This window comes from Microtus oregoni, unplaced genomic scaffold (genome assembly GCF_018167655.1).
Source record: "Microtus oregoni isolate MIOR12 unplaced genomic scaffold, Mior012 000005F_ref0000423, whole genome shotgun sequence".
In the NCBI taxonomy this organism is placed as follows: Eukaryota; Metazoa; Chordata; class Mammalia; order Rodentia; family Cricetidae; genus Microtus; species Microtus oregoni.
Window position 1 is genome coordinate 6,483,638 of NW_024543064.1, and position 24,972 is coordinate 6,508,609.

General features: G+C 48.9%; 1 protein-coding gene across 1 annotated transcript; it reads left to right on the plus strand.

Moving 5' to 3' along the window:
• Positions 1-4,353: 4,353 nt before the first annotated feature.
• On the plus strand, positions 4,354-24,390 carry LOC121448526 (carbonic anhydrase 6-like). Its single transcript, XM_041652609.1, has 9 exons — positions 4,354-4,532; positions 8,591-8,770; positions 11,895-12,043; positions 13,249-13,341; positions 15,149-15,218; positions 16,212-16,369; positions 18,992-19,115; positions 19,879-19,931; positions 23,860-24,390. The coding sequence occupies exons 1-9, from the start codon at positions 4,460-4,462 to the stop codon at positions 23,953-23,955; spliced, it is 996 nt and encodes a 331-aa protein (XP_041508543.1). The 5' UTR covers positions 4,354-4,459; the 3' UTR covers positions 23,956-24,390.
• Positions 24,391-24,972: the final 582 nt, after the last annotated feature.

The window sequence follows — 24,972 nt, forward strand, 5'->3', positions numbered from 1 at the left end:
CACGTACTGACTTTGGGGGAGCCTAGGCAGTTTGGATGCTCACCTTACTAGACCTGGGTGGAGGTGGGTGGTCCTTGGACTTCCCACAGGTCAGGGAACCCTGATTGCTCTTCGAGCTGATGAGGGAGGGGGACTTGATCGGGGGAGGGGGAGGGAAATGGGAGGCGGTGGCGGGGAGGAGGCAGAAATCTTTAATAAATGAATAAATAAATAAATAAAACTACAAAAAGAAAGAAAGAAAAAAAGAAAGGAAGGAAGAAAGAAACCCTACGACAGGACAGGTGCTGAGTTCTAGAACACATGAGACCAGTGGTCTCTGAAACTGAGCAAGTTCACGTTCAGCAGCACAGGTGGATCTCTGTGAGTTCAAGGCCAGCCTGGTCTACAGAGTGAGTTCCAGGACACAGACAGAGCTACACGGTGTGACCCTGTTTCCAAACAAATGGAAGGGAGGAAGGAAGAAAGGAAAGTATGCCAGGCCTGGGGATGTAGCTCAATTGGTAGAGTTCTTACCCACATGCCTTAGGTTTGATCCCCTGCACTCCATAAATTATCATGGAGGCACAGACACGCTTAGAATCAGCACTTGGGAATAGAGAGAAGAAGATCAGAAGTTCAAGCTTATTCTTGGCTACACAGTGAGCTTGAGGCCAGCTTTGGGTGCATGAGGCCCTACCTTAAACAGAAGAAGTTACTCACTTTTCCCCTAGGTATCCGCTAGAACCTTGTGCCCTAGGTAAGTTCCCTGCTGAACCTCCAGCTCGGTAAAGCTTTGAGATATTCTCAAAGAGGGTTAAGAAAGCAGGCTTCACCAGGCGTGGTAGCCTGCACCTTTAATTCCAGCGCTCAGGAGGCAGAGGTGGGTGGACTTCTGAGTTCGTGGCCAACCTGGTCTACTATAACAAGTTTGAGGACAGCTCAGGCTACATAGTGAGTTCCAGAAGAGCCAGATACAGGTAAAGACTCTGTCTCAGATGAAAACAGCAAAACAAGCAAGAGGGCTTCAGTAGGGAGAGATCAAACATCTTGCTTCTGTGCTGGGACCAAATGATGCAGAGAACCCACTGTGCAGAAGGGCTCAGCCTTTAGACTCCCTGTGTGCTCACAGTCCTGTATGAGCCTGTGTGTTGGCTCCTGGGCTCTCTTCCAGCTCACCTGTGCTCACCTTCCTTGATCACCTCTCTGATCCATGTGTGGACAGATGTGGGCTGAGCACATGGCCCTTCCACCTGGGCAGGCGGAGTCTGTTTACTTGGGCTGCTGTCACTTCCGTATCACCTGGCATGACTATGCCTCCCTCTCTTCTTCTTCCCCTTTTGGGGCCTTTCCATGGAACAGATAGTCATAAATGCAGAAAACACAAAGACTCCTTTCTCAATCTTAACTTTCCATTGTGATGAAAATGATCCCCCTGTCAGCTCATCTCAAACTGTCAATCAAACGATGAGCTGTGGAAAACAAGAATTCAGAATACAAATAAGCTTCAGCGAGCTGGGGGTATGGTGTGAGGATAGGAGTTTATATTCACACACACACACACACACACACACACACACACACACACTCACACACACACGTCTGTCCATCCCACAAACACAAGAAGCAAGATATTTCTGTTCAAAGTCGATGGATGGAAAATTTTAGGATCAAAGAAGACAGTGAGTCAGAAATTAGGCAACAAAATTGACATTATCTTATTCTGTGTTAAGTAATGGGGAGCAATGACACCCGAAAGAGGGAGGGGACCCCATCTCTAGTGATGTGCCCTTGTTAGCAGGTGGCTCCTGGATTTCAGGAGCTGGTCAGCTCTACTCCCTTTATTAATTTAATTGCTGTCTTTAACACAGGCCAGCATCGAGCAGCTGTGCATGGGAGTGGGCACAGAAGCACAAAGGCTGTCTGTCCTGCAACTCCAAAATGCTAATCTTAGGGTTGCCAAACCTTAGGCGAGATGAGGTGAGGCTAGGAGCTACAGGGAGTGGTGAACATGATCTGTTTTGCCACTTCCTGGAGTCCTCCTGCCTCAGAAACATTCTGGTCTCTCCTCTGCCTCTTTCCCCGCCTGGGCACTCTTACCCTTCCAAGGCCCAGCCTGCTGAATTTCCTCCACTCCAGCATCTCCCCAGATCCACTGCCCCCGACCCTCAGCTACACACTGTTTGCCCGTGCAAATTTCCAAGGCAAATCTGCACGCCTTTAATCCCAGCACTCTGCAGGCAGAGACTGGTGGGTCTGAGTTCAGGGCCAGCCTGAGATGGGTTTTGTGTTTTCCAGTCTGGAGTTGGTGAGAATCTGTATTCCCCCCCTTTTTTTAGAGACAGTGTCTTATGTCGTTCAGGTTGGCCTCAAACTCAGTACACACAGGATGGTTTTGAACTTCTGAGTACGGTCGTATGATACTACACCAGGGTTATGCGATGGTGAGGACTGAACCAGGAACTTGTGCGTGTCGGGGAAGAACTACCAACTGAGCTGTATCCCCAGGTCTCGATAGCATGCTCATCTCTTTTTCTTCTGGTTTCTCTTTATTTATTTATTTGTGTGTGTGTGTGTGTGTGTGTGTGTGTGCGTGCGTGCGCGTGCGCCCGTGCCAAGGTCCACAGAGGCTGGAAGAGTAGTAGATCCCCTGGATCTGGAGTTACAAGTGGTTGTTAGCTGCCTGATGTGGCTATTGGGAACTGAACTTGGGTCCTCTGCAAGAAGTAGCATTCATCTGAACAGCTGAGGCATCTCTCTAGCTAGCACCCCCCACCCTCCTTGAGACGGGGTTTCATTCCGTAGCCCAGGCTGGCTTCATCCCCCTGGCAGTCATCTTGCCTGAAACTCACAGCATTCTTCCTGCCTCAGTTTCCCAATTGTGGTGATCTCTGCTAAACTCTTCAGCAGAGCTGGAGGCTCATGGGGACAACAAGGACATGGGATCAATAACAAGGTGGCCCTTTATGCCAGGCCAGGGGCTCAGCAGAGCAGGCAAGACTGACTTAGCTGAGATGGCAGTGTGCTTTGAACCTGGAGAAACTCGATGAGCTGAAGAGCAAGTGCTTTGTACCCTCTGGTCCCTCAATCACTAGTTGGGTGACAATGGCAAGTCATCTCCTTGTTGTAAAATGAGAAATTAAAAATTAATGCCAGTTGCTATGTATCAGGCTCTGCTTTGAGCACTGTGCACAAATTTATTGCTGAATTCCTGGATGTGTGTGTGTGGGGGCAGTACTGTAGAGAGCGCCTATTGAAGATGGGGAAACTGAGGCACAGACGGGTAACCGCTTCCTTGAGATTCTTTGAGGTCTTGAGCTTTATGGGTCTAATATTTTAGGGGGGTCTTCACAGCAAGGGATGCAGGGAGGTCTTTGCAGTGTGCAACCCCACTGCCTCTCACACAGCTCTTGTGACCTCATGCTACCATTTTGACATCTCTCAGCCTGGGGATGAGCGGGCAGGGAGATAAAGGAAACTGGCAAGGGGGTTTGCCATTTGCCAGAGCAGATCAGTTCTTCGCAAGTGGCCAGCATGACAGATGCCCTCTGGGAACCCCAGCTGCCCTACGTCTTTGCGCATGGGAAACGCTGGCTTCTCAGCGGGCATACATGCTCGTTTCTCCTGCACTAGCCACATGGATGTACAAGGATTAGACAACTCATTGGTTCGGCTTGGGTGTGCCCAATGTATGGCACTGTCAGGACAAATCCCAGGAGAAACGTGAGAACTGATCCAGACCGCTTCCACCCTCTCCTCCCCAATGGCCCCAAGGCATGTGTGCCGATCAAGCTCAAGAGCCAGGCTCCAAGGTCCCCAGCTGCTGGCTGATTTAGGTTGAGGATAACGCTATCCCTGCCTCCAGCTGCCTCTTCCACTTCTTGCCCAAAGCTATCTAGGGTACCAGACTATCTTCCCAATTGCCTAGCTGGCCGGTTGTGTGTGTGTATGTGTGTGTGTGTGTGTGTGTGTGTGTGTGTGTGTGTAAGGGAGTAGGCAAGCCTGAATCATTAGGGATGTTCTGTCTACTCTGGAACAGGCAGGAAATATCAACTAGAATCTGGCAAGGTTTTCAGACACCGATGATTCCCCCCAACAGCCAGGAGAAAGGGCAGAGGAAATGCCACCCTCCAGGAAGCCCCTGTTTCCGGGTGCGCTGTGCCTCGGGCTCTTCATATCCCTCCAGATCACTCATCACTCAAGGCCCACAATGGCTGCACTGTGTGGCCCCTGGACTGAGCTTCCAAAGATGTTGAACAACCAGACATGGGTTAATTGGCTATGGTAATGCCCTGGGAGGAGGTGAGACACGTGCACAAGGCACCAAGTCAGAAGGGCCATTGTGGGGAGGGTGTTATTGTTCAGTGGGTGCAGCACGGGCGGATGAGCCAGCTGGACCCGGTAAATTGTTATTTACAGTTTCTGGGCTCTTAAAAGAAGTGCTGCCCAGAGTTGTGCTGCTTTCAGGTCTTCAGCATCTACCATGAGGGTTCTGGTGACTGTGGTGTCCCTGTTCCTCCTGGGCATCCAGGCCGAGACTCATTGGACCTATTCAGGTAAGCAGCCACCTGGCACTTCCAGACAGGGTGACAAGCCAGCCCTCCGGTGCTGGGTGTGGGTCCTCTGGTGGGGTCCACCTGCTCTTTGGGTTCACATGTGTTTTGCTATCTCTGAATGAACAAATAGACTTTCAACCCCGATGAAGGAGAAGAAGAGACAGCGTTCCCCTGCCTCAGCCCAGCTTCACCTGGTGGCTTTAAAATCTGTTCCACTCAGTATTGGCTGCTCCAAGAACCCACGTCTTCTTATAAAGCTGTTGCTATCCAAATGTGTGACAAATGAGACTTCTAGAAAGGACACTTATGGCCTCGTAGAAAAGACTACTAGACCACAGATAGCATTCTCCTCAGACATGTGCATACTCCCAGTCCCCCAGGATCCAATGGAGGATGCCTTGCCTTCTGCAGAACCTTACCTTGAGATGTCCAGTCAGACTGCACAAAGGGAACTTGAGAATCTTCCCACTTGTATCCCCATAGAACCAGGTTGGGAGTCGGGGTTTCTGGGGAGACTGGAGACCGCTGGATGGTACAGGAGGCCAGAGTTGCACAGGACAAAGTCTGCCCTGCATGGCTTGATCATTCAGAGGGAATTGTGAGTCCTAAATCAAGGTGACAGATTCAGGGACATTGTAGAGGCTCAGATAATCCAATTCATAGGGCAGCCCCATTAATAATCCTGTTCTAAAAGGAGCCCATACCTGTGTCATCAAGCAGTCTTACTGGCGGTGGTGCAGAGGTGACAGAAGACAGAGGGTTCTGGTGGCAAATTCTTGTCTTCCTTATGGTAGCAGAGACTCCCAGACTGGCCCTGGCATCCAGAGGCCTGGAGAACGCAGGGTGACTTTTGTAAGTGCCCAGGAGGACAATGTGTAAGCTGCCCCATGTTTTCCCTCCCCTAGCACTAGGACTGGAGCCTTGTGTGTGCTGGGCAGGCTCTGCTGTTGAGCTGTGCCCCTGGCTTCTTCCCAGCGTCCATGAGACCCAGACCCAAAGCACTTGGGTCCCAGAAGGGTGTGCCTCAGGCCTCTTTCCTTGATCTTGGTATTTCACCTCTCAGAAAGAATTGTTTAAAAATTGGTTTGAATTATTGAATGGGACGAGAAGAGAATCAACTTCTCTGTGGATTGCAAATCATGAAGCCCCGACTGGAGCTCAGTTCCTACCTAGAACAAGTCATGCACTCATGGAGAGCTACCCTTGCAGGTCCTCAGCTGCAGATGGCTGAACCATGATAGCAAACGCGTTTAATTTCAGGACTCAGGACTCAGAGGCAGGTGGATCTGAGTTTCAGGCCAGCCTGGCTAACAGTGAGTTCAAAGACAGCCTGGGCTACATAGAGAGATCCAGATCCTGTCTTATAAACCAAAACCAAACCCCTCAGTGATGTGGGGCCTCTGTCATCTGTAGTGACTGGTCGACATTCCTCTGAGTCCAGGATTATTAACCATCTCCAAAAAGATAAACTTTGCAGCCTCCCTCCCTCCCTCCCTCCCTCCCTCCCTCCCTCCCTCCCTCCCTTCTCTTCTCTCTCTGTCTCTCTCCTCCCTCCATTCCTTCTTCCCTCCCTTCCTCCCTCCCAAACTTCTTCCTTCTTTTCTCTCGTCTCTTCTTTTTTAAAGAGAGTATCTATCTCATTACATTGCCCAGGCTGGCCTTGAACCTCTGGGCTTATTTATACCTGGTATAACAGAACTGTAATCCCAAAACCCCAAAGACTAAAACAGGAGGATTGCCATAAGTTCAAGACCAGTCAGGGCTACATTGTAAGATGTTTCATAAAACAGGTTAACACCTGGATTCAAAAGAGCTTTCTGCCTCTAAAAAAATAAAAAATAAATAAAAAACCAAACCCCAAAAACAACAACAACAAAAAAAACCTCTCACTTCAGCCCCCTGAGAAGCTGGAACCTGAAAGTTTATTGGTTTGTGTTGCTTTCTAAGACAGTATTGTAGTGCGTGTTCGCTCTTTCCATGACCTTGGGTTATCCGGCCCAAGTGGCCTCTTAAAAGGAAGGAGGGCAGGGAATGCATTCTCTTGGATGGCGAAGACTGGATCAGGTGACGTGAAACAGCGTGTGATTGGACCCCAACTTTCCAAGGACTGGGCAACTGAATTTATCACATCCCGTCTTTGTGAGTGTATTTTCCCCTTTTATATCTCTTTTCCTTTTTTAATAAAATGTACTTATTATGTATACAGTGTTCTGTCTGCATATATGCCTGCAGGCCAGAAGAGGGCAGCAGACCCCATTACAGATGGCTGTGAGCCTCCGTGTGGTTGCTGGGAATTGAACTCAGGACCTCTGGAAGAACAGCCAGTGCTCTTAACCACTGAGCCATCTTTCCAGCCCCTCTTTTATATCTTAATAAATCCTTGATACCCCTTAAACAGACACACATGGATTTCTCACTAAAAGTGGCGCCCAGTGTGGGGTATGAACCCATGACCCTGGGATTAAGAATCCCATGTGCTGGGGGTGGGAGAAGTAGGGAAGGCAGAAGGGGAAGATGAGGGGAGAAGGAGAGAGGGGAGGAGAACTTGAAGGAATGGGATGAAGGAAGGACAGAGATGAGAGCAAGGAAAAAGATATTTTGATTGAGGGAGCCATTATGGGGCTAGCAAGAAACCTGGCACTAGAGAAATTCCCAGGAATCCACAAGGATGACCCAGCTAAGACCCTAAGCAATAGACATGAAGGTGCCCGAACTGGTCTTGCCCTGTGGTCAGACTGATGATGATCTTAAACACCACCATAGAACCTTTATCCAGCAACTGATGGAAACCGAGGCAGAGACCTGCATCAGAGCACTGGACTGAGTTCCCAAAGTCCAGTTGAAGAGTGGGAGGAGTGAGAATATGAGCAAAAAGGTCAAGACCATGATGGGGACACCCACTGAAACAGTCTACCTGAGCTAATGGGAGCTCACCAACACCAGCTGGACAGGGAAGGAAACAGCATAGGTCCAAACTAGTCCCTCTGAATGTGGGTGGCAGTGGCACCAAGATTTATCCTTACTGCTTGTATTGGCTCTTTTCGAACCTATTCTCTTTGGATGGATACCTTGCTAAGCCTAGATATAGTAGGGAGGGCCTTGGACCTTTCCCAAAGCAATGTGCCTTACCATCGCTGAGGAGTGGATGGGGGGTGGGATGGGAGGATAGGTGGAGGGGATGGGAGGAGGGGAGGGAGTGGGAACTGGGATTAGTATGGAAAATAAAAAGATATTTTGTTTTCTTTTTAAAATAATAATAATTAAAAAAAAGAATCCCATGCTCTACCAACTGAACTAGCTGGGCCCTCCCTCCTTCCTTTTAAGAGGTCACGTAGGTAGGTGAGAAGCACTGCCTACACATGCCAGGGAGCCCAAGGTCATGGGTGGAGCAAACACCTGCTACGTGGGGCTCGAATGTTTCACAGGCTGGCCTTAAACTTGGTTTGTAGCTAAGGATGACTGGTGCTTCTGATCCTCCTGCCTCCTCCTCCCCAGTGCTGGGATTCCAGGCCTGTACCACCCTTTAACAAAGGGTGCTTCTCAGATGCCCTGTATCCATATGGTCACCTAGGTGGTCTTGTCTTGGCCTTCCTGTCGGCCCAAAGAAGAGGTTGGAACAAGAAAACAGCTGCTATGTGTGGAAGGTTCCAGCACAAGGGAAGCCAGGGCCTCAAGCACCAGGCTTGGAAGGAAATCTATATTCTCTGAAAATGAGGTTAGGGGTTATTGGTAGGCCTAGGCTCCCTTCAGGGCATTCATCAGCCGTGAATACTGGAAAGAAGAGGGCCAGCTATCTACTCTGCAGAGGAGACCCCTGGACACGAATCATCAGCTCCGGTTCTTGTGCCAGTAGACACAAAGAAGAGTCGGAAGTTGGCACCATCGCCACCCCCCAAGCCAAGTCGTTGGCTTAGTTTAGAGCTCTTCTGGCCGGCCCTCTGGAAGCTCTGCTTCTGTTTCCAGAAGGCTGGCCTGCGGGTCCTTCACCCTGAAGACCCTGACTTGCTAGGAAGTCAGCTGGGTAGCTCTGAACTGGGCTCCACTCTCTCCTGTTGCAGGGGGCAACCTGGAAGAGAGCGACTGGCCAAGGGCGTACCCTGACTGCGGTGGGCAGAGGCAGTCGCCCATCAATCTTCAGAGTAAGAAGGTGAAATTCAACCGGTTCTTGAAGCCCCTGACCCTGAGTGGCTACGGGGAGGATGGGTTGGAGTTCTCCATGACTAACAACGGCCACACAGGTAAGGGGGCGCAGTGGGCCTGCGTGGAGAGCTGGTAGTTTGTGCGCATGCCGGGAGCAGCGTGTATGGAGACCCAGAGCACAGCTAGCAGAAACCCCGGGGACTCTTCCAGAGACGGGCAACAGCTGTCCCTAAATTCAACCTCTTGTGGGCTCCTCAGAGACACCTGTTTTGAAACCCGAGAACCTGTGTTCAAGTCCCTGGGACTTACACTGTTAAAGAGTCGACTCTCAAAAGCCAGTTGACTTCCTCACAGGCTCCAAGGCGGGCATTCCCCCACACTCACCCCCAAATAAATTTATAATAGTAACATCAATAACAACAATGATAAAGACCCTGCCAGGTGTGGGGGCACACACTTTTAATTCCAACATTTGAAAGGCAGAGGCAGGTGGCTCTCCAAACAATACACGGAAAGACCCTTACCTGAGTTTGTTCCGATGCACTGGCAGGGCGTTCAGACAGAGGGTGACTGCGGTTTACCCGGCAGGGAGTTCTGACAGAGGGTGGCTCCGTTTACCTTCCCTACTGTTTTTATGCAGCTGTGCCCCGGTTTCTATAGTTTCTGTATGGAATCTGATTAGCTACAATCACCTGAGAGATAACTCAGCTTCTCAAAGGTTCAAAAAGAATTCCCCTCAGTTTCTCCAGAGAGTGAGTGAGGGAGGGAGGGAGGGAGGGAGAGAGAGAGAGAGAGAGAGAGAGAGAGAGAATGAATGTGCATATTGGACAGGAAAGCTGGATCTTGGGAGCCCTCTCAGGACAGATGTGACACCCACATAGTGTGTCCTTTTGATTCTCCACTAGATTTGTCTTTGAACCTCATAGCAACCTCAGGAGGGGGGCATTGTATTGTGTGTGTGTGTGTATGTGTGTGTGTGTGTATGTGTGTGTGTGTATGTGTGTGCGCGCATGCGTGTGTGTAGGTACACAGGTACATATGTGCACATGTAGATAAAATCCAGAGAGTAACATCCAGTATCTTTTTCAATAGCTCTCTTAGTTTTTAACTTTTTGTTACATCTATTTATTTATTTGTACGTGTGCAGCGGTGCCTCCTCCTATTATGATGGCCATAGAGCTCAGACTCAGGTCATCAGGCTTGGCACCAAGTGCCTTGACCCCTGAGCAATCCCGTCAGCCCCTCCATCTTAGATTTTGAGACAGCCACTCACTGACTTGGCTTGACAGGCTGCTAGGTTGGCCTGTCACCTTCCCTAGGGCTGGGATTACACATATGAAGCTCTGTATCTGGCTTTTTATGAAGGTGTTGGGGTTCCAAACTCGGGTCCTCTTGCTTGTGTGGTAAGCACTTCAGCCATTGAGCCGGCTCCTTAGCCTGTCTTTGATTTTTGAGCTCAGCTAACCATGGTTGGTCCCAGACTCCAAGCGCCTCGAGCTCTTGGCTGTCCCATCTCTACTTCTCAAGTGCTGGGATGGGACACCTGCACCCCACCCCCACGCTTGACTAAGGGAGGCCATTTACAGGCAGGAAACCTGAGGTCTCAGAAGGCCACGGGTTCACTCAAGATCATAGTCACTAGTGGCCCAGTGACACAGGCCCAGATGTTTGGTTCTCAGCCCTATTGTACCTGGTTCCTGGGTGAATCAGTTTACTGTCTATGCACAGGTGCGTGTTGCCTCATTGAGACAACAAAACCAAATTCCAGTTATGGGTCAGGTGAGTGGTAAGAGGAGAACAGAGCCATGCCTTTGAGTGGCCCAGGTACTGTGGCTGGGACTACTAAGATCCACAGACTACTAGCATTTGAGGCATTGGAGGGCTCTGTGCATGCTAAGTCTGTGTTCTACTTTTGGGTTAAATTTATCATCTATTTTTAAAGAGTTATTTCATTATTTTTAGCTATATGTATGTGCGTGTGTGTATGTGCGTGTGCATGTGTGTGTATGTGCTTGTATGTGTATGTGTGTGTGTGTGTCTGTGGGTCTGGGCATACGAGTGCAGGTGCCCTCGGATGCCAGGGGCCTCAGCTCCTTCCCAGAGCTACAGGCATTTGTGAGCCACCTGACAGGGGTGCTGGGAATTGAATGTGGGTCCTCCACAAAAGCAGCCTTGTTAATTGCTTAAGTCTTGTTAAGTCCGTCTTAATTGCTGAGTCAGCTCTCAGGCATCTGGACTGTTTCTGTAACAGATGGGGAAGGAGTCTCCATGTTGTCCATGTTGATTTAAAATTATGTACAAGTGGTCCTTCTGTCTTGGCGTCCTGAGTGTTGGGACTGCAGACACGCCCAGCTTATATATCTTCAATGATAAAGTGTCTGCTTAGGTGTTTTGCTGATTTTCAAAATTAGCATGCTCATTTTCTTATTGCTGATTTTTTTTTTGAGACAGGATTTTTCTGTCCTGGAACTCTCTCTGTAGACCAAGCTGGCCTCGAACTTCAGAGGTCCACCTGCCTCTGCCTCCTAAGTGCTGGGATTAAAGGTGGGCACTGCCATGCCTGGTATTATTGTTGAATTTTAAGAGCCCTTTATTTTTTGTAAAGATTTTTATGTGTGTGAGTGTTTGCCTGTATGTGTTATGTGCACCATGTGTGTGTAGCACCTGTGGAGGCCAGGAGAGGGCACTGTTCTCCTGGAACTGGAATTACAGATGGTTATGAGCTGCCATGTGGGTGCTGGGAATTGAAGCAGGATCTCTGGAAGGCAGTCAGTGCTCTTAACCTCTGAGTCATTGCTTCTGTAAACTTTTATCAGATGTTTATAAATCCTTTCTTACAGTTTATCATCTATGCTTTCCTTCTCTGACCAGAGTCTTTTGCAGAACAATAAAACAATTTGTTGTTGTTAATGTTTTCTAGGGTTAACAGTAGAACCTATGGCCTTCACATGCAAGACAGAACAGGGGCAGGGCTGCTATACTGTCAACATCTCTTTCTTTTCCTTCTTTCTTTCTTTCTTTCTTTCTTTCTTTCTTTCTTTCTTTCTTTTTAACCAAGACAGACTTTCTCTGTGTAGCCTTGTCTGTCCTGAGACAAGAGAGATTTGGGCCTGGGCTTTCCTTAGCACAGCCACAAGTTCAGAAAGGTGTGGGGTGGGAGATGACCCGGGAGGCTGCTTACTGGGGAGTCTGAGCCTCCCTGTGCTGTGTTCTCTCCTGCAGTGCAGATCGCCCTGCCTTCCACCATGAGCATGAAAGACTCTAACGGCACCTTGTATAAAGCAGAGCAGATGCACTTCCACTGGGGTGGGGACTTCGCAGAAATCAGCGGCTCTGAGCACACCGTCGATGGGATCAGGCGTGTGATAGAGGTATGTGACGACCCCAGCGGGGTCCCTTTTCCTTCAAGGTCCATAGTCACTTTTTATGTGTTTGTATGTTTGTGTTATACAGGTGTCATGTATGTACACATGCATGTGAGTGTACATGCACATATATGTGCATGTGTGTGGAGGGGTTGACATTGTCTTCCTCTATCACACATCTATCTATCTATCTATCTATCTATCTATCTATCTATTATCTATCTATCTATCTATCTATCTATCTATCTATCTATCTATGCTCTTGCACTGAGTCTGGATTCCAGCTATTAACTAGACTGACTGGTATTGAACCCCGGGAATCCTATTACTACTGGCCTCAGCGCTGAGATTACAGGCATGCACAGCTGTGCCCAGTTCCTCTTTGTGGGTGCTAGGATTGAACTAAATTCCTCATGCTCACACAACAACGGCTTTACCAACTGAGTCATCTCTCTTAAATAATAATAAAGAGGGCCTCAGATCTTATTACGGATGGTTGTGAGCCTCCATGTGATTACTGGGAATTGAACTCAGGACCTCTGGAAGAGCAGCCATTGCTCTTAGCCCTCTCTCTAGCCCCATTGGCTCTCTCTTTCTTACTGAACTAGCCAATACGACTGTGCAATCATGGTGGTATGGTGATGGTTCAGTCACCCTGTGGTTTATTTGCAGTTCGTTGAGAACTTACTGGGCACTGCTCTGTGAGGGAACATAGATGGATTCTCTCTTCAGAAACTCGCAGCGTGGCAGGACTGTCTCGCCTGCATGGTGCCAGGCCTTCCTCTGCTTCCGCTGGATTTGCGTGTTAGAATTTTAGAACCTCTTTGGCCTGCATCCCTCCTTGCCTTGATTTCAGGCTCACAGTGGCTTCCCGAGGGAGGGGAGTTCATTGTTCCCTTGCTCCTCAATCCCCCTAGAGGCCCGAGGAGGATTGGAGGCACAGAGTGACTCCAGTGTCTACCAGGAGGGAGGTTGGGTCAAGGCAAACAGAACAGCGACCTTCCAGAACCCTGCTTCCCTCTTTCCATTCTCAGAGAAGTTTCTGGTCTTTGTAGTTGGGCTTGCAGCCTGCCCAGGCAGAGGGAGGTCGGTACTGTTTGTGTGGGGTAGTCGAGGCTGGACCGTTTTCTATCCTTTCCCTTCCCCCTGGGAACCCTTCATGGTCTGGAGTCCCCATGCACTGCCCTTGACCTGCTTTCTCTCACTCACAGATCCACTTTGTTCACTACAATTCCAAGTACGAGAACTTCGACGAGGCCAAGAGCCAGCCCGACGGTTTGGCTGTGCTGGCAGTTCTTGTGGAGGTAAGCTGGAACTACGTCGTGGGTCCGCCCCTGGACTCCTAGGCCGGCGTGTCCAAAGGAGGGCATAGCAGCTCAAGGGTCTGAATGATACCTTGTCTCCATTATTTCTCTCAGTCCTGTCCTAAGCTTTCCCAGGAAAGCTCCGTCAGTGGGGAGGACTACCTTTGCCAGTCCTTGCTTGCTCTTGTGTTTTGAAGCATGGGACCCTGGGTGATAAGAGGACCCGGGAGCGCAGAAGGGTTGACTGGACACAAGCTGGCCCATGAGCTGTGTGAAACATCCAGTGTGGTCAGACAAAGGCACCAGCACTGTGCTTCTAAAACAGTCCGAGCGATGGACTTCGGGATAGGTGACTAGGAGCAGGCAGGAATCTGGGCTGCAGAGAAGGCTCAGTCATTGAGAGCACCGGAAGACCCAGGCTCCAGTCGCAACACTCACGTGGCACTTTGTAACCACTTCCCGGAGATCGGATGTCTTCTTTTGGCCTCTGAGGTCACCAGGCACGCACGTGGTACACAGACACTCATGCAGGCAAAATACCCGTACATATAAAATGAAAGTAAATAAATCTTGAAAAAATGTTTTAAAGTAGACAGGAATTGAATTCTCCAAAAGCTTAACATTAAACTGGATAAATTTACAAACAAAATGAAATACCCAATTGGTTCTATAGTTATCTCAAAAGATAAAAACAAAGCTGGTTGTGAAGGTGTAAGCCTGGAATCCCAGGAGAAAAAGTCAATGGGATCTAAATGATCTGTGGTGCTTGACTGTAATCCCCGCCCTCGGGGAGCAGAGGGATCGCTGCAAGTCTGCAGCCACCATGGTCTGTGCAGTCCGGGCTACACAACAAGACCTTACCTCAAAAAACAAAATCAAGCCAGGCAGTGTACCCCTTTAATTCCAGCACACAGAAGGCAGAGGCAGGCAGATCTCTGTGAGTTCAAGACCATTTGGTCTACAATGTGAGTTCCAGGATAGCCAGAGCTAAACCATGAAACCCTGTCTTGAAAAACCAAAACAAACAGAAAAGCAAAAAACAAACACCCAAAAAACAAAAAAACCACCCAAATCAAGCTGGGTGGTGGCCAATACACCTTTAATCCCACCACTCAGGAGGCAGCAGAGGCAGGAGGATCTCAAGCTGGAGGCCAGCCTGGTCTACAGAGTGAGTTCCAGGACAGTCAGGACTATACAGAGACACCCTGTCAAAACAAAACTAACAAAATCAAACCCAAACCAACCAAATCAGCAGCCGAAAACAAACAAATAATATGCCTTTTACACCAAAAGCAACTTTTACTTTCATCTTGAAACAAACAAAAAAACTGGGCTGGAGAGATGGCTTAGTGGTTCGAGTCTGCTGCTCATGTGGAGGATGGGAGTTCAGTTCCCAGCACCCACATAACAGCTCACAACCTCCTGTGCCTCCAATTCAGGTGGGTCTGGTGCCCTCTTCTGGGATTCAAGGGCACTGCATGCAGACGGTACACATACAGACACACAGGCAAACTCTGACACACATTAAAATAAGTCAATGAAATCAACATTCACATCAAAGAGTGTCCTAGCAATAGGGTTACAGGAGCAGCGTTGCCTGGGACATCTTGTCTTCCAGAAGCCCCGAGGTCAGAGCCCAGGTAGGTGGTAGCAAGAAGCAGTCATCTTGTCCCCGCCAGCCCAGCTGAGTCACTTGACCTCCCTGTTTTCTGCTCAGCCTTCCCAGCTAGGAAACCAAGTAGCTGGTGCATGTGTGTCTGTGCAAGGTAGTTCTCCCTCATACTGAGTGTTCTGTGCTTTCTCCCAGATCAATGAATACGAGGAAAATACCTACTACAGCCCTCTCATTTCTGAGCTGCTCAACATCCAGTATACAGGTAAGGAACGCCCATGGCAGGGAGAGGATCGAGTGTGGGGTGGTAGGGAAGCCTCGGCCCTCTGGAGGGAGGTTCAGGTCTCTTTGCCTGAGGGACCTTGTTCCAGTCCTTTTCTGCTGTAGGTTTAGGGGGTAAACAGACCTCTGAGAAACTTGTGTATAAGTTCTTGTCCATTGCCATCTCTCAGGCCTTAAATATGGAATTTTAAATTATTTATGTGTATGGGTGTTTGTGTGCTCAGGCACACCTGCAGACGCCAAAAATGTCTCCACACTCAGTGGTTAAGAGCACTTGCTGCTCTTGCAGAAGACCTGGGTTTGATTCCTAGCTCCTTACAACTGCCTGTAACTCCTGTTTCAGGGGATCCAGGGTCCTCTTCTGACCTCTTTGGGCACCAGGCATGCACATGGTGCACATACATACATGCAGCCAAAACACTCATACACATAAAAAAATTTTAAAAAGTATTCTGTATAGAGGGTAAAGAGATGGCTCAGCAGTTAAGAGCGCCTGTTCCACAGTCATCAGGACCCAAGTTCAGATCCCAGACCCATCTCACAGCTGAGTGTCCCTCAGATCCTATAACTTTAGCCATGATCCCTTGAAGGTGGAGTGACCGGCTGTGTAAGTCACCTGATATGGGTGCTAAGAGCTGAACGCTGGGCTTCTGGGAGGGCAGTACATGCTCCTAACTGCTGAGCCTCTTCAAGCCTCTGGAAGTCATTTAGAGTCCAGGCCGGCTTTGAATTAATGGACATCCCCCTGCCTCCGTCTCCCAAGTGCTAGAACTACACACATGCACCCCCAGGCTTTGTTCTCTGCTCTTCACCTATCCACAGAGCAGCAAGTGGGGGGGGGGGAGCAGCGTTTCGGTCATCAGCTCCTTGGGCTTCGGCAGAGGACTTGACCGCTCCCAAGCTGAGGCAGAGCCCGAGCTGTCCCTCCTGGGGCAGCAGCCCTCCATCCCATTCCATACTGTGTCTTCTCTCTTAGGACAAATAACAACCCTGAAAAACATTAACATTTATAACTTGCTGCCTGGAGACACGTTCCACTATTACACCTACGAAGGCTCGCTCACCACTCCCCCCTGCACCGAGAACGTCAAGTGGTTTGTGCTTCAAGATACCGTCAAGCTCTCTAAGACCCAGGTAACAGTGGCTCCACATCCCCAAAGCCTCCCCGTGACTGTTTGGCTAACAAGCGTTCTTCCAGGAGCCTGCCTCATTCTTCCCGCCTCATTCTTCGGTATTTGCCGTACACAGGCTATGATACGGTCTTAGGGTTGTTATTGCTGTGGTGAAACACCATGACCGGAGAAATTTGGGGAAGAAAGGGTTTATTTGGCTTATACTTCCACAGCCCTGGTCATCACTGAAGGAAGTCAGAACAGGAACTCAGAATCAGGAGCTGATGTGGGGCCATAGAGGGCTGCTGCCTACTGGTTTGCTTCATGTGGTTTCCTCAGCCTGCCTTCTTCTTCTTCTTCTTCTTCTTCTTCTTCTTCTTCTTCTTCTTCTTCTTCTTCTTCTTCAACTTCATTTCTATTTTATGTGCATGGGTGTTTTGCCATGGGTGTTGGGTCCCCTGAAACTGGAGTTATAGACAGTTGTGAGCTGCCACGTGAGTATTGGGAATTGAACCCAGGTCCTCTGGAAGACCAGTCAATGCTCTTAACCACTGAGTCATCTCTCCAGTCTCCTCTGCTTGCTTTCTTATAGAACCCAGGATCACCAGACGGGGTGGCACCACCCGCAATGGGCAGGGCCCTCCCCCATCAGTCACTAATTAAGAAAAGGCCCCATAGCTGTACCTTATGGAGGCATTGCCTCAACTGAGGTTCCCTCCTTTCAGATGACTTTAGCTTATGTCACATTGACATAAAACTAGCCGGGACAAACACTACCACCCCCCTGCCCATGGAACTGTGGGTGACTTTCAGTCACTGAGGTGGGCATGGGCATTGGAGGCCCCAGCTGATCAAAAGAGCTTGGATTCGATGCAGTGAAAGGTTTTGAGTCCAAGCCGTGTGAAATAGGTGGACGGTGAAGACAAATGTTCTCAAGCTGACTTGGCCACGCGCCGTCTCTTAGGCACCCTAGGCCAAGGGGTGCTTCAGTTTTTTGCTGTGTTAAACACAGCTTTATAGTCAATCTTTAAACAGTTAGTAATTCCAGTTTGTATGTGTGTGCACCATAGCGTACGTCTGTCGTACTGGAGGGTGTCTTTATGAACCACATGCATGCAGGAGGCCATCCAAGCTCCGGGATGTGGAGTTACAGGAACTTAGAAGCTGCTGTGTGGTGCTGGGAACCAAACTTAGGTTCTCTGCAAGAGTAACAAGAGCTCATAACCACTGAGCCATATCTCCAGCCCTATACTCAGCCTTTTGAGGAGACCGCTCTATCAGCTGTCTTCTGCCTTTCAGAATAATAAATAGTTCAGACACGAGTCAGTCAACATACCAACCTGCCTACCAACCTACCTACCTACCTACCTACCTACCTACCAACCAACCAACCAATCAACCAAGCAACTTACCCACCTACTGATCTACCAACCTACCTACAAACCTACCTACTAACCTCCCTACCTACCTTCCTATCTACCTACCAACTTATGCACCTACCTACGAACCTCCCTCCCTACCAACCTACTTACCAACCAACATACCAACCAACCTATCTACCTACCTACTAACCTACTACCTATCTACCTACTAATCTACCAACCTACCTACCTACCAACCTACCAACACAAGGAGAAAGACAGTGTGAATGAGGACCATCTGAAGCAGAGTTACAAAGATTTCAGACAGGGAATTACCAGACAAATAATGTGAGGGTATCTGATATGTATAAAGAAATAAGAGATTTAAATATAGGGAAAAGAAAAAAAAGTACAAAATGATCAACCAGACTTAAGCATAAAAACCAAATAGGATTTTTAGGAATGAAACTAGATTAGCCACAATTAGCAACTGAATGAAAGGGTTAATAGCATGTTAGATTTACTTCAAGAGACAGCTAGTAAATTGGAAGACAGAGGTAGAAAAACAGTCCAACCATGGCACAAAGGGGACTGGAGGTGGAAATGTGCAAAGTAGCAAGGAGAGATGGAGGGTGGAGGAGAGAGCTAGCCGATGTCTCAAGTTCCAGGAGAGATTCAGCCAGGTGTGGGGTGCATGGCTGTAGTTCCAGCAACTGGGAGGCATAGGCGGGCAGATCTCTGAGTTCGAGGCTAGCCTGGTCTACAGAGTGAGCTCCAGGCCAGCCAGGAGCATGTAGTGAGACACTGTCTAAAATATAAAATAAAAGTCCACACACCTTTAATTCCAGCACTCGCGAGGCAGAGGCAGGCAGATCTCTGAGTTCAAGCCCAGCCTGGTCTACAGAGTGAGTTCCAGGAGGGCTGGGCTGTTACGCAGAGAAACCCTGTCTTGAAAAAGAAGGAGGGACATGAACAAAGAACCCAGACATTGTCATGCAGAAACAAGAAACAAATACTTCAAGGATGTAGACAGAATATAATTTTAGAAAAACAAGCACTGAGCTTGCCACTTGATATATCTCTGTTACTCATCACTTTTATTCTGTGAACCAAACACTCCTGTGGGAAGACAAAAGGATGGAGGGGCAAGATCCGGAGGAAAGGATCTTGCGGGGCGCTGCGCCCGAGGGGGTCCGACCCTCTGCCAGATCACACAAATGGGAGCATCTATCCAATCACTCACCAAATGCTTTCCCCAATAAGTCACCTCATGTTGTCTGCAGGTTGTGAATATGGAGAACACTATTAAAAACGACCACAACGAGACCCTTCATAACATCTACCGCAAGACCCAGGCCCTCAACAAGAGAGTGGTGCAAGCCAATTTCCCGGACTTCTTTAGTAAGAGTAAGTGACACCAAGTCTTCCTTCTGCTGTACAACTTGTGGACCACAGTGTTCTTCCCCTCTCTGGCTGGTCCCTCCTAGCTGCAGAGAAGGAAGGAACGCCGTTGCAAGGCAGGAACACTCACATGGGCCAACACAGGCAGGGCAGGAGAAGATGGCGAACGCTCGTTTCTCCCGTCTCAGGGAGCACTGCAGAGGAGACAGCACGTGGTGTGCAGCCTCCCTGATCGTGGCTATAGGTGGGTGGTAGAAGCAAGTGACAAGGACAATCCACAAACTCTTGGCTGTATGCAGCCTCAAGTTAGCTTTACTGAGCCCAAGTGAGATGATTTCTCAAGAGCCACTACCTCCCTTCCTCTGTATAACAAATCCACTCCCAGTCCACTTTAAAAATCACATCTCAGGCTGGAGAGATGGCTCAGAGGTTAAGAAAGCACTGGCTGCTCTTCCAAAGGTCCTGAGTTCAATTCCCAGCAACCACATGGTGGCTCACAACCATCTGTAATGAGATCTGGCGTCCTCTTCTGGCCTGCAGACTTACATGCAGACAGAATACTGTATAATAAACAAACAAATCTTTAAAAAAAAATCACACCTCTTTTCACCCACATACAAATTAAGGCTCATTTTCACCCCCCTCCCTGCAATCAAAGCCAAGCAACTCCAACTGTCCAGTGTCTGAGATCCACGCATGATCTTCTGGGTTCCTGCAAAGGGTTTGGGTCACTTCTCTGTCTCTAAAGCACACACAACTTGTCTTCTAGATCCCGACTGGTACTCCTCCATTGATGCTGGACTTTATGATGAACATCCCGTGGTACTGGCATCTCCAATGCTGGGGTCTTCTGCTGCGACTGGGCTGCGCTTTCACTAAAAGCCTTTCACAGGCTCTCGGGGTGCCAAGCCTCAACGTCTTTGCAGGACCCCCTTCAGTCCTGGGCCTTCAACTGCCACTGGGGCTGCGCCCTCATCAATGATCTCTCTTGGCCTCTCACAGTGTCAAGCTTAGGTGCTTTCTGTGACCCCTTCACGCCTGCAAACCCAGTACCACCTGGGTGACCTTACACTTTACCGAGTTCAGCTGCCAGCAACGAGGTTCAACCTTGGCAGCCTCTGCAGCAGTTCCTCTGTGCTCTCAGGAAACACGTCCCAGAAGATTTCACCTCACTGATGCCGGTCTCTTCTTCGTCACCGCTCATTTCTTAGCTCCAGCCGACCAGCATCAAGTATCCCAGCAAAACAAAAGTTTGCTTTAGTAGTTCTGGGATCTTGTGAATCACAGCTGATTCTTCAGCCTCAGCTAGCCAGAACTGCAGGATCTTAGTCAATATAATTCAAAATAACCAGTGGCCCCCAGAGAGTCTCTAAACTTCCCTCAGAAACTCCACAAGCCAGGCGTCCATTCTCAACGCTCTCATCTTCCCACACAACAGCCTATTGAGGCCTCAACACTCAATGGCTTTTCTAGCCCAAAGTCCCTTCACAATCCTCCCCAAAACATGGTCAGGTGTGTCGCAGCCATACCCTACTATGCCGGTGTCTTAGGGTTTCTGTTGCTGCGACAAAACACCAGGACCCAAGGGCAAGCTGTGGGAGGAAAGGGTTCATTCATTGCTGTTGCTCTTCACTGGAGGAGGTCAGGATAGGAGCTCACGCAGGGGAGGACCCTGAAGGCAGGAGCTGATGCAGAGGCCATGGAGGGGAGCTGCTTCCTGGCTTGCTTCCCATGGTCTGCTCAGCCCATCTTCTTTTATTATTTATTTATTTAAAGATGTGTCTACTTTTGTGTGTACCCGAGCATGTGTATGCAGAGTACCTAAATGCCTGGTGCCCAGGGCGGTCAGAAGAGGGCATCAGGCTCCCGGGAGTGGAGTTACAGATGGTTGTGAACCACCATGTGGGTACTGGGGATTGAACCCAGGTCCTATGCAACAGCAGTGAGTGATCTGCCCCACGGAGCCACCTCTGCAGCCCCTCATCCCACCTTCTTATAGAACCCAGGGAAGGCACCACCCACCATGGGCTGGGCCCTCCGGCATCAATCACTAAATGAGAAAACGCCTTACAGATGGATCTCCTCGAGGCATTTCCTCAGCTGAGGCTCCTTCCTCTGCTGACTCCAGCTTGTGTCAAGTTGACACACAAACCATCCAGTACACCTACTCACAGCATTGAGCATGGCGACTCCTATTCCTAGCGTCATTTCTGTCATGTGGGTCACTCCAATGTAGGTTAAACAAAGAGTGGGCTCACTCACAGATCCATCATTTGTTCCATAATTTTCCAGGTTTCCATTTTCCTTGCTATTTTTTTTTTTTTTTTTTTACCATTCTTATTCTTTTAAAAAATCTATTCTTGCAACATGTACCAAGAGACCGCTTGGTGCTCTGTATTCCTTGTCTCAAATGCTTTCCATGGGAGACTCTTCAACTTACCCTTAGGGGAGTGCACGTGTCCTAGATAATCCCCCGGGACCAGGATGCCCCCTGGTGTCCACGAGGGTCCTCCATCAGAACCCACCCTGCGGGGTGATTGCTTCACCTTCCAGGGGCAGCAGGGGACTTTGTCCCTCACGCCCATCCACAGGATCTTAAGAAAGTGCAGTTACAGCTATCGTCTTGTTCTTCCTTCAGACCCAGACTGCTACACAGCCATGGGCAGCTCCACTCAGCCATGTTGGAAGGCCCACAGCACTGCACAGTTCTGTAGAATTCCATCCCGCTGGATCATATTAACTGATAATAGCATTTCATATCATCACTTCTTAACTGACCATATCAATTAATTGTTGTAAGAGGCTGCTTGTTTGTTACCGGCTGCTCAGCCCCAAAATAACCACACAGAGACTATATTATTGGCATACTGTTTGGCCAATAGCTTAAGCATATTTCTGGCTAACTCATATCCTAAACTAACCCATCTCCATTAATCTGTGTATCACCACGTGGCTGTGGCTTACGGGCAAAATCTGGGCATGTCTGTCTCTGGCAGCGGTTCCATGACTTCTCCTGACTCTGCCTTCTTCCTCCCAGCATTCAGTTTAGTCAACCTCCCCACTCCCGCCAGCTCTGTTTTGCCCTGCTCTGCTATAGGCTCAAAGCAGTTTCTTTATTAACCAATGGTATTCACAGCCAGAGGGAAATCCCACATTAATTAATCATACAGGAGAAACCAAGGAATCAAAAGTACACAGGTCAGAGGACTTGGGATGTGATTTCATGCTTGTGTATGCATGAGTCTCTGCTTTGCTTCCCCAGCAACACACACACACACACCACACATACGCACACCACACACACAGAGAAGTATGACGAGCCACGCTGCATTTTGTTTCCAGGAGGTCCTTCTAAGTTTGATCATTTAAACCTAATCTTTTTTATTTTTTAAAAAAAAGATTGTGTGTGTGTGTGTGTGTGTGTGTGTGGTATATACATATATGAATATGAGTGTGGAAGCTCGTGTGAGTGCGGAAGCTCAAGGTCAACTCTGAATGTCTTCTTCAGTGGCTCGTCATTTTATTTCTGTTTATTTTCCAAACAGGATCTCATTATGTAGCTCTGTATAGACTGGAACTCACTCTGTAGACCAGGCTGGCCTCAGACTCACAGAGATCCGCCTGTCTCTGCCTCCTGAGTGCTGGGATTAAAGGCATGCGCCATCGTGCCTCGCTCTCCAACATCTTTATTTTGAGATAGTTTCTCGCCAAAGCTGGAACCCACTGATTTGACTAGGCTCTCTCCATCCCTCTAGTGCCAGTTACAGAGCATGCACAGTGCCCAGCGGATCTGGACTCAGGTCCCCATGCTTGATGGCAGGTCCTTGATTTTGGGGAGCTGAGAAACCCTTGAGTTAATATGTAAAGAGTCAATGAAGTTAGTCGGGCAGTGGTGGTGGTGCTTGCATTTAATCCCAGCACTGGGGAGGCAGAGGCAGGCGTGTGTCTGGGAGTTTGAGGCCAGCCTGGTCTACAGAGTGCGTTCCAGGACAGGCTCCAAAAGCTACAGAGAAACCCTGTCTTGGAAAACAAACAAACTAACAAATCAATGAAGTTCTGAGTGAGTGTGTGTGTTGTCTGACATGGTACTGTTGTGTCAAAGGTTCAAATCCTCAGATCATGACAGTGGCAAAGCCTTCCCCAAGTGAGGGGCCAGAGGGATGGGAAAGCCTCCCTCGGGTCTGAATGTGAGTGTTGGCAGTGTGTGTAGGAACTGAGTGTCTATGAGCAATTGATCAGTGTGTGAAAAGCTAGCAACCGCAGCTTCCTCCTCCAGGGTTGACAGCCTGACAGTGCTCCTGACAGAGACCTCCTACTCCTGCCGCTAGCTAAGGCCTCCTTCTATGCTGCGTGTGATAAACACGCCAAGAGTCTGAGTAGTGTGTAGCAGGTGTACCCCGTCAGAGTAAGCACAACTCACATGACCCCAGCTTTCCCGTAAGCGTGGCTTCCTTTCTTGGATCCCTTGTTGCCCCAGCCAGGTTTCCAGGACCAAGCTATGCAGGACACAGCACTCCGCCATCTCAGTCGTCTCTATGGGTCTGAATGCTCCTCCTCCTCCTTCTGCACGTTCTTCTTCTGTTGGGAGACAGTGTTCCTTTACATACCTCTGGCTGTCCTGGAACTCACTCTGTAGACCAGGCTGGCCTCAAACTCTGAGATCCTCCTGCTTCTGCCTCCTGAGGGTTGGGATTAAAGGCCTGTGCCACGCTGCCTGGCTTAATTCTTCTTTTTATTGAATGTATTCTAGGATACAGGTCTCGTTGGTCACCACCGGATAAAGACTGATGAGAACCTGGCAAACCATGCTGGACCAAAGAAAATTAAGAAGAGAAAGCACAATTAATAAGCTGGAATTGGCACCCTGTGGACTCACCCTGCCCCGCCTCTGAGGAATCCTGTCCTGTGGGTCTCCTTGCCACCTGCAGTGAGTCTCTGACTAACTCAGGGAGTTACCACCCATAGAAGGAAGTGAGCTACATCGGATGAAAGAGGAGGGATGTGGGTGAGACACCACAGGTGGAAACAAACCTGGATGGACATGCAAAGAAATCAAGCCTTCGACAACCTCCTGTCAATCATTCATTAAATTTGGGGGCTGGGGATGCGGCTCAGTGACAGAGCCTTACCCTTGGCAAACCTTGACTTGCCATGACCCAGGGTTTGATCCCCAGGACTAAAAAAATGAAAATCATTTTCTTTGATCTAAGTCGTAAATCAGCCAAACTTCCCTTTAGAATTTAGATGTAATAAAGTGATTTTGGAAATTTTCATTTTTAAATTCTGTGTTACTACTCTTTTGTGCCACTTTATTTTTTTTAAATATTTTTATTTATTATGTATACAATATTCTTTCTGCGTGTATGCCTGCAGGCCAGAAGAGGGCACCAGACCTCATTACAGATGGTTGTGAGCCACCATGTGGTTGCTGGGAATTGAACTCAGGGCCTTTGGAAGAGCAGGCAATGCTCTTACCCTCTGAGCCATCTCTCCAGCCCCCACTTTATTTTTTTAAAAATTAGGTTTTAGCCGGGCGGTGGTAGCGCACGCCTTTAATCCTAGCACTTGGGAGGCAGAGGCAGGCGGATCTCTGTGAGTTCGAGACCAGCCTGGTCTACAAGAGCTAGTTCCAGGACAGTTAGGGCTACACAGAGAAATCCTGTCTTGAAACCTCCCCCCCCCCCGAAAAAAAAAATCAGATTTGTTTTTTATGAGTGTTTTGCCTCTGTGTCTATGTAAAACATGCTTGTAGTACCCAAAAAGGCCAGAAGAGGGCAGTGAATCCTCCTGGAACAGCAATTACAGATGTGAATGGCCACTTGGACGTTAGGACTCAAACTGTGTTACCACGTGTTTCTGAGGC

What these genes read in the sequence shown, in the direction of transcription:
- LOC121448526 (XM_041652609.1), top strand. Translation starts at nt 4,460, where the DNA reads ATGAGGGTTCTGGTGACTGTGGTGTCCCTGTTCCTCCTGGGCATCCAG. An exon ending in TGCTGGCAGTTCTTGTGGAG is followed by an intron (nt 13,342 to 15,148) that starts GTAAGCTGGAAC and finishes GCTTTCTCCCAG; the next exon opens with ATCAATGAATACGAGGAAAA. An exon ending in TCAAGCTCTCTAAGACCCAG is followed by an intron (nt 16,370 to 18,991) that starts GTAACAGTGGCT and finishes TGTTGTCTGCAG; the next exon opens with GTTGTGAATATGGAGAACAC.